The sequence below is a fragment of the Bubalus bubalis genome, chromosome 5 (genome assembly GCF_019923935.1).
Source record: "Bubalus bubalis isolate 160015118507 breed Murrah chromosome 5, NDDB_SH_1, whole genome shotgun sequence".
NCBI lineage: Eukaryota > Metazoa > Chordata > Mammalia > Artiodactyla > Bovidae > Bubalus > Bubalus bubalis.
This window is the reverse complement of record NC_059161.1, coordinates 19,630,191-19,639,362: the sequence shown is the minus strand read 5'-3', so window position 1 is coordinate 19,639,362 and position 9,172 is coordinate 19,630,191. Positions and strand designations below refer to the sequence as shown.

At 53.9% G+C, this 9,172-nt stretch overlaps 1 protein-coding gene across 2 annotated transcripts in view; it reads left to right on the top strand.

Annotated features, from left to right (window-relative positions):
* The first annotated feature begins 311 nt into the window (after positions 1-311).
* The window catches only part of QSOX1 (quiescin sulfhydryl oxidase 1), a 41,294-nt gene continuing 32,433 nt past the window's right edge, over positions 312-9,172 (top strand). For both annotated transcript variants that reach the window (XM_006048590.4, XM_006048589.4), the window contains exon 1: positions 312-1,005. In XM_006048590.4, the coding sequence (XP_006048652.3) occupies positions 327-1,005 (679 nt within the window). In that variant the 5' untranslated portion in view covers positions 312-326. The remainder of the gene's footprint in view (positions 1,006-9,172) is intronic.

Below are 9,172 nucleotides of genomic sequence, written 5' to 3'. Positions count from 1 at the left end.
GCTGAGCAAACTCTGACGCCACCCAATGGACCACGCCAATCCAGTCCAGTCTATGATGGGAGGGGGCTTCTAATTCATTACCAGGAAGCCCTCAAATATGTTTTCCTTGGATGGTCACAGGCCTCAGGCGGTGTGGACACATCTGATCCCCGTGGGGTCATGGTGGTTACACACTCAAGAGACTGTCCTTCCACCCCTCCCTCTCTCCCACATGCTTCTAAGTCACAACTTCTCGTCGCTTGGTGGGATCCCCAGCACTTTCTGGGAACAACGTCCATCGGTCCAATCCATTCCAACGGATTCCTTTTCCGTTGGATACGGGGCCCATGAGAAGCCAAACAACTTCCCCGGGTCGCCCAGAGACTCTGTCGCCCGGGACTCTGCCCCAGCGTATGTTCCACACCTATCATTTGGCGGGCGGGGCTCGGGGGCCTGGGCTGCGCTCTCCGCCTTTTGTAGGCGGAGCCGAGAACCCGAGTAGCTCTGAGGACTCGGCGAACGGCGAAGAGAGGCGCTCGCAGCGAGGCTGGGAGACCTGCGCCGGGCTTCTGCCTTCGTCGGCTCTGTGGCCGGCGGGCGGGGCCAGAGGGCGGGGCCAGGGGCGGGACCGGACCATGGCGGGCGGGGTCTGCGGGCTCCGCCTCCCGACGGAGGCAAGAGGTGCCGCGGCGGAGCCGCTGAGCTCCAAGTCTTCCGAAAACTTGTACGCAGCGGTGGCCTCGGCGCGGCGGCCGAGGATGGGGTGGTGCGGCCGCGGCTCCGGGCCGCCGCCGTCGCGGCTGCTGATGCTGCTGTCGCTGCTGCTGGCGGTGCGTGGCGCTGGCGCGGCCCCGCGCTCTGCGCTCTATTCGTCCTTCGACCCGCTGACGCTGCTGCGGGCGGACACGGTGCGCCCCAAGGTGCTGGGCTCCCGCAGCGCCTGGGCGGTGGAGTTCTTCGCCTCCTGGTGCGGCCACTGCATCGCCTTTGCCCCGACGTGGAAGGCACTGGCCAACGACGTTAAAGGTGAGAAAGCGGGTGCCGGGGTTGGCTGGGGGGAGGCTCGCTCTCCTCGTCCCATCCGGGCGGATCCCCGCCACCTGCCTTGCGGAGCCCCCTTCGGCATTGCCCGCTTCCCCCTGCCCATCACCTCCGCCCATCTTTCTTTCGGCCCTTCCCACCCCCCTCCCCACCCCCGCGCCCAGTTTCCCAGCTCTCAGCTCCATCTTTAGCTCCCGCCCTTCGCTTTCTTTTTCCCCTTGGCCGATGTCCCGAATTTCTCTCCGTCTTCCCGCGGTCTCGGTCCGCAGACCTGCCCTGCTTTCCATGTCAGTCTTCCGCCGGCTTACGGCCCCAATGCCTGCGACGTGGTCGCCTTTGTTCCTCCTCTCTGACACCTTACACGGCTTCCTGTAGTTCAGCCTTGTGGCAGCAGCACCCCTCCTACCGAGTTCCCCAGCTGCGATGGGATCAGTACTCATTCGACTGCCCTCTTACCCCCACTCCCTCCTTCCTTGCCCCACCCCTTGGCTAGCAGACCCAGCTGGTACGTAGACTCCTTTCTCAGCTTTATCTTTGAGGCAGAGTTTCCCTGTTTCCTGTTTCCAGGCCTCTCCTGACCTGCTGCCTCCAGCTTTAGTTTCTGGGCCCTCCTTCTCTGTCTCCGCTTCCTTCTGCTTTAACCTAAGGAGCCCAGAGGCCTGATTGAGGGCAGCCTCTTGATGTGTCTTTGGCCCTTACTCCATTTTACCATTCATTGGCCTGGCCACTAATACCATGTTTTCTTCATTCTAAAGAGACCGTCAATTGCCATTCTTTTACTATCAGCCTGAGAGGTAGAGGGATAAAACGATCACTAATAGATGGATAGAGATTTAAAGGCATCCTCCATTACAGAAATGTTAATGTTTTTAAAAACTTAAGTTTTGGAGCTGAATAAATATGGCAACCATAGTAATTTATATTTATCTAATGCTTACTACAATGAATGTCAGCTTCCTGAGTAAGTACTTGATGTACAGTATCTCAGTTTCCTTTCTGCAAGTCAGGATCCCTGTGGGGTCATCCATCTGTCTAGCCCGGGTGGTGGGTATTTGGGCGGGGCTGGTATGTGGTAGTGGTGTATTTCCGATATGCTGCTCTGAATGGAGCTATTTCCTGCTTATGGTGCTAGGGCCCTAGCAAGGCTCCTGGCCTTCAGTGGTCACTGAATGAAGACTGCAGTTGTCTTTAGGGAATAGGCCTCTTCCTGGAGAGAAAACAACTGGAGCTGTTGTTCCCCTGCTGTGCTGTTGGTATTTTTTTTCAATAAACTTAACTGTTTGTGGTAGAGTAGTGCATTTGGTGGCACTAGAGCCCGCCTGTGTATGCTGGAGACATAAGAGACACGAGTTCGATCCCTGTGTCAGGAAGATCCCCTGGAGGAGGGCAGTATTCTTGCATGGAGAATCCCATGGACAGAGGAGCCTGGTGGGCTACGGTCACACAGAGTTGGACATGACTGAGTGACTAACACACAGAGATGTTGTTACATTTGTAGATGTTGTAGATGTTACATTTGTAGATTTGTAGATGTTACATTTGTAGATTTGTAGATGTTGGTTTTCAAACTCAGGCCCCCTCTTCCCTGGAGCAGCTTGCACAGTGGTTCCTGAAGTGGCCAGATGGAAAGATGTATCATATGGTCTAGCCATATGGTCTTGGAAAGTTATTTTAAAACAAAACCAATAAACCAGTTTCCCTCCAAATTACATGTAGACACTTGTCTGCAGGCCTCTACAGTTCTGTCACCTAAATATGCCTTTTCTCAGCAGTTCTTCATGCTATTTCAGTGATATCTACACATCTTGTCAAAGCAGGAGGCAGGTAGAATGTTGAACGTGGAATCTGAACACCTAAGCAGTGTTAGGTGTTCAGGGGACACTGTGGTCCTGAACATCATAAAAAGTGCTAGGTCAGTTTCTACTTTGAGGCCATAAGAGGTCCTTATGATGGAGTCCTACAGATGGACTCCATCTAGAAGATTCTTAGATCTTGAGAGTGATGGACAGAAAGATTACCTTCCAGCTGACTCATGAGTTCATTCTCTTGCAACCTAGAGATTTCCAGTGAATTGTACATCCAGACACTGATCCTGCCTGCTCCTAGATGAGGGTCTTCTCCCCACTGTAGGAAGTAAGAGTCTTTCCCTAAAAAAAAGCAAGTCAAAACTTACCCTTAGAAAGGAAAATGGTGTCTCTCGAGATGAACCGCAGTCCATGAGAGGTGGGAGGTTTAGGTGAAAACCTGGAGTCTCCATGAGCCATGGAGGTGTCAGCTCCCTAAGCAGGATCAGGTCGGGGGAACCGACTTGTCCAATCTGGTGTTGTGTTGCCGTGATAAAGAATGCCTCCACTCCAGTCCAAGGAGGTGTTTCCTGGTGAGGCCCTTCAACACCTCTGCGTTCTGAGGTTCCTTGAGAAAGTTTGGTTGTGGACCAGCAGAGGGCTGCTCTCCCACCACCACAGGCCCAGGGGCCTGTGGCCCCTGCCCTCTGCCTTTGGTATGAATGTGTTGGGTAGGAGCAGTGAGACTGTGGAAGGTCATGGGCGGGGTGGAAGTGGGGGAGAAAATTGTGCAATCCTGCCCAGTTGGCCTCAGGCATTCAATCTGACTTGCCAGGGCTCATTTCTTCAGTAACCTGTGGGCTAGGTTCTCTGGGGCAGTTGTTACCCTGGGGCAAAGCACCTGTTTCTAAGGACCCAGATCATCTCTTTCTCCTCCAGAGCAGCTCTTGTTATCTCACCATACATTTGGGAAATTGTGTTCCTTTTAGACCTTCAGGCTTCTTTACTGGCTAATCAATCAGCAAATATTTGTTGAGTGACTTCTGTGTACAAAGCACTGTTTATATTACTATTGGGTAAATCACCCAGCAGGGAAATTGGCACCCCTAAGAAGCTATATTTGAAAAGGGTCAAAGGAGCGTGGCTTAGCCATTTCTTGTTGTGGGAATTCAGGGAAGGGCAAAGTCACAGAGGCCTTTATCTAAATAGTTATTTATTACACACTTGCCTTCTGCCAGGCACTGTGCTAAGGGCCTTTCTAGGCCATTACAGGCCTTTATACAATCTTTGTGAGAAGACATCTGAGCAACAGATAGCCCTGTTTAAAACAAAACAGTTAAGTAACTTTCCCAAGATTACACAGATGCTGGAGGAGGTTCTTTATTTTTTTTTATGTATTTATTTTTAATTGAAGGATAATTGCTTTACAATATTGTGTTGGTTTCTGCCGTACATCAGCATGAATCAGTCATAGGTATACATATACGTCCCCTCCCTCTTGAGCCTCTCCCTCCCACTTCCCACTTCATCCCACCCCTCTGTGTTGTCACAGAGCCCCAGTTTGAGTTTCCTGAGTCATACAGCAAATTCCCACTGGCTATCTGTTTTCCATATGGTTGTGTATGTGTTTCCATGCTGTTCTCTCCATTAGTCCCAGCCTCTCCTCCTCCCCGCCCACCCCTACCCAGCCCCGGGTCCGTAAGTCTGTTCTCTGTGTCTGCATTGGAGGAGGTTCTTGCACCCAGCTCCTCCTGACTTTTTAGAGCCAAGCCAGGTGGTGAGGCGGGAGACGGAGGAAGGGTAAATGCAGGTGAAGAGCGAGGAGGTGACACGTGTGAGACGTGGGTGCTGAGTGACAGCGAGCGGTGTTGGTCCCCCGCTTTCTCTCCCAGGTGTGGCCCTCCCATCCTGCTGGTACCCTTGCGCTACTGGTGTAGAGCCTGGCCCAGGGCAGCCGCTCACTGAACACCCGTGCAGACTGCGGACACGAGCCTCACGGGATCCCCATGAGGCCGTGGGGAGCAGGGCTTCTGCTGCTGCCGTGGCTCCCCTTGACTCAGACCCAGGGTGTCAGCCAGGTGTGAGGTGCGGGGAAGGCATTTTGGCCATGTCATGGTCTCATGGCCCAGAAGCTGGCATCAAGGGGGAAGGGACGTGGTGGGAACAGCCTAGGCTTGGCTCTGGCTCCCTGAGTCGGAAGGACTCCCCAGAGACTCAGGTGGGATCGCGTTCTGACCTCTCCACCTGACTGGCTCCTGTGGCTGGGGCAGGCCTGGCCTCTGCCTGAATAGAGGCCCAGGCTGCGTCACCCTCTGAGGTCTCACAGCCATTCTCCTTGGCAGGAGTGGTTATCAGAGCTGGAAAGGACTTGAGAGACCTTCATCTCGGCCCTCTTTGACCCGTGAGGAAACAGACCCAGAGAGGAGATGTGAGGTGCTCATGGTGCTTCGGCCAGTGACGGCCGTGAGCAGGCCTTGGGTCCAGTGCCCCTTCCCGGCCTTGTGAGTGGGGGCGGGGACGGTGCCCGTGACTCCAGAAGGGGTGCACCCCCCCTCACCACAAGGTCTCCCTCTCCCACCAGCCCAAGGTCTACAGCTGTCCCCTGCCTACCCTAAACCTCCCCTCTCAGCCCCTCCATTTGCTCACTTACACTCTTGTCAGTGGAGAGATTACTTTGCCAGGGCAGTAATTGAATAGGGAAGTTTTTTCTCCCTCGAGAGGAGGGCTGGGCTGAGTCTGCTGATTATTTGCTGTTAGGCCTGCAGGTTGTAGTATTAAGTCACCCAACACCTTAGAAAGCCTCCTCCACCCAGCTGTGTTCCTTTTTGACAGCAGGGCACTTCCCTTAAATGTGGCTTAGCTTTACCAGCGGGGCACCCAGATAAGGCCATCTTTATTCCTGGTGCTGTTACTGGAATGATGAATCGTCAGACCTGCGGTGACTAGTGTCAAACCAGATCTGTGTAGGTCGTTATGGCTCATTAAGGTATTGACATTGATATTCCTGAGAAACATTCCTCAGCCTGGACTCTCCCAGCACCTGACTGGCCCCAGCCTCCCTCTCCCCCTCGGGCTGGGGCTGGTAAGAAGAGGCACTGGGTTTCCATTTCCTGGAGGTAGAGGGAATCAAGGCATAAAGAGAAGAGTCGCAGACTTCCAGGAGCCAGGAGCTGAGAACTCCCAGGCATCACCACCACCCCCCAACCTCAGCCTTCCCCATTACTAACACCCTCCCCACCCCATCCCCTCCGAGCTTCCTGGCTGAACAGAGTAACTCTCTGTTGTGTCCCGGGCCCTCTCGAGACCAACAGAGAGGCTCAAATCCTGGGTTCAGATCCCGTGTTCACCACTGATTACTTGTGTACCTTGGGCACAGTTATCTGATCTCTATTTTACAGTCTAAAAAAGCAGGTCTAGAGCTAAATACCTTCTTACTTTTTCATAGTGGAGTTGTGCACATTAAACTACATAAATAAGGCATGCAGTAACCTAACATGCCTGATATCATCATCTGAGTAAGGGCTGAGTCTGTGATATTGACCAACCCTTGTGTGTTGCAGAGAATGGTATGTAGCTAGAAGAGGAAACCGTTTTAACCATTCTCTCTCTCATGGAGAAGGTTGTGATCAGAAGTGAAGTGAAATTCGCTCAGTCGTGTCTGACTCTGCGAACCTATGGACTGTATGGTCCATGGAATTCTCTAGGCCAGAATACTGGAGTGGGTAGCCTTTCCCTTCTCCAGGGGCTCTTCCCAACCCAGGGATCGAACTCAGGTCTCCCGCATTACAGGCGGATTCTTTACCTGCTGAGCCACCAGGGAAGCCCTTGGTGATCAGAGCAAATGGCAAAAATACAAAGGGAGTGTCTTGACCCTGGTGAGGTAGAGGGATGAAAGTGGGTTTTTGGGTCTGGTAGGCCTTGGCCCCTTGGAGGCCTCTTGGTCCCTGTCCTCATTTGACGACCAAGGGGAAATGGTGCCTGGGGCGGTGGTGGGGTGAGAGAATCTGGAGTGTGCCATGGGTGCTCATGGAACACTAGCTTTGAGTCCTAACCCACCCCCCCACCCCCGCCACCCCCTGCCAGTCCCTTGAGAGCCTCATTCCCCAGCGAGCAGCAAGCAACAACTTGGCCTGAGGGAGAGCGGCCTGTAGTCTCTGAGAAGAGAGGAGCAGCTGAGGCCTGCTGTCCTCGGTCACCCTGCCAAGTAGCCCTGTGAGACCCCTGGCCAGGGGCCCTCACTGTTGGAAGGACTCAAAATTGTCTCTCTTCCGCCCTTAGATCTAATTGACTTGTTGACTCTCTTGAGAATAGCTGGATCTTTCCTGGGGGTCTCCCCAAATTAAATGACCAGAGCCCTAGATACAGAGCTGAAGAAGCCGAGCCTGGAATGTGCTAGATGACCCTACAGGGTGACTTGTACTTCTTACACTTGGCTGGGCCTCCCTTGGGTAGGAGAGGCACCATAGAAAGGAGCTCTGGGGTGCTCTGTCTGTGATCCAGGGCACCATCCTGTCCCTAGCAGTTTGCTTCTCCTGCTCCTGCAGGTGACGGGCATTAACCTCACTCCTTACCTGAACCTGAGGATAGGATGTGGCTGGGAGATGTTCCAGCCCTGGAGTGGCCCTTGCGTGCTATGTTGCTCAGTCATGTCTGACTCTTTTCAACCCCACCGACTGTAGCCTGCCAGGTTCCTCTGTCCATTGGATTCTCCAGGCAAGAATACTGGAGTGGGTTGCTATGCCCTCCTCCAGGGGATCTTCCCCACCCAGGGATCAAACTTGGGTCCTGCCTTGGCAGGTGGATTCTTTGAAGCAGCCCTTGGACAGGGGTCAGTTGTGTAATTCAGTTGATAGTCGCTGAGAACCTATTGAGTTCAGGATAATGCGGAAGCTTGGCAAGGAGGGTGCAAGGATGGACAGGCTGGGGGATGGACAGGCTTGGAACTGTGTGGTGGAAACGAGCACAGGGTCCTGAGCCTTGGGCTTGGAAGGTGACTCTTTCTAGGGGAAAATCCTATTCCAATTGAGTTGTACCTGACAACTGGAAGTTTGTTAGAAGGGTATAGGTGGCCGTGGAGTAGCCTGGGTGAGCATTGTGCTTTTAAGAAAGAAGAAAACCCTCAGAGTTCCTGGGGTATGATTTGGGGAAGTGGTAAGGGGATGCTGGGTGGGGAGGAACCAGACCAAAAAAGGCCTTATACCTATCTAGATGCAATGGGAGCCACCAAAGAATATTGAATAGAGAGTGACATAGATCTGCAGATAGGAAAGATCACTGGAGGCCAGCTAAGCCGGTGATAGAGCATAGTAGAACTTTGGCCAGGAGGGAAATGAGACATTTCATCTGGACAAGAAACCCTGCACTAGCTCACTGGGAGGGTGGTTAGAGGTGAGGTTAGAGATAAAGAACCCAGGAGCAGGAAAAAGAGACTAGACTAGGGAGTGGGCGGGAGGAGACTTGCGAGGGAGGGTGGACAGGACACGGAAGCTGGTTGGGATTAGCGGTTCCGCGTGGCTGGACTGCCTGACTCTGTCCCTCCCGGCTGGACTGCCTGACTCTGTCCCTCCCACGTGGTGCCCACAGTGGGGGTGGGGATGGGGAGAGCAGAGTGGCAGGGAGGGCAGGAGGGCTCCTGTCCCAAGCCTAGCACGGAGCAGACCCTGATCACTGACCAACAGCCCCATTTGTGCAGGCTGCCCTGCCAGCTAGATGTAAGACCAAAGGACACAGGCCATTCGGGCTGGCAGGTGTTTGTAGCTCAAAAGGCTGTCCTTCTGTGCCAGGGGAGCCAGGAGCTCCCTAAATGGGGTTCAATGAGATGGGGGGACATTAGGGAAATGGCATCACAGGCTGGGGCTCACCTGTCTCTGCAGAACACTTCCATTTATGCCCCACTCCCCCATCCTCACGTCTCTCTCCCACTGGGATTCAGTGCCAAGAGGAGACTGCCAGCCAGAAAGCAGAGGGGGTGGGGGGTGGGGAGGAAGTGGGCATTGCCTCTGGCCTGCCTCACAGTCCCAGACCCCCTCCTTTGTGTCACCCCTAGAAGGACCAGCTTGGCTGCTCTGAACCTTCAGAGCCTTTCCTTTGAGGGCTAGCTCAGGGTATGCAGTGGTATCCTGGCTCTTCTGTCATGGAAGTGAGGGTGACCCTTCTCCTCTGGGCATAAACAGTTCTTGGGAGATCCGATGGTTTTTCACATGTTGTAAGGGACAGTTCTGGGGCGAGGTCAGAGGTCCTGGGTCTTGGGGATGTTATTTGGATGTTAGTCTCCTGTCATCAGTGGGCTCTGGGTGGGCTGCCTGTGTCACCCCCCACTGCACCCCATCCTGTGCTCCAGATGGGAGGTGAAGGGCCCTGTGGGGAAG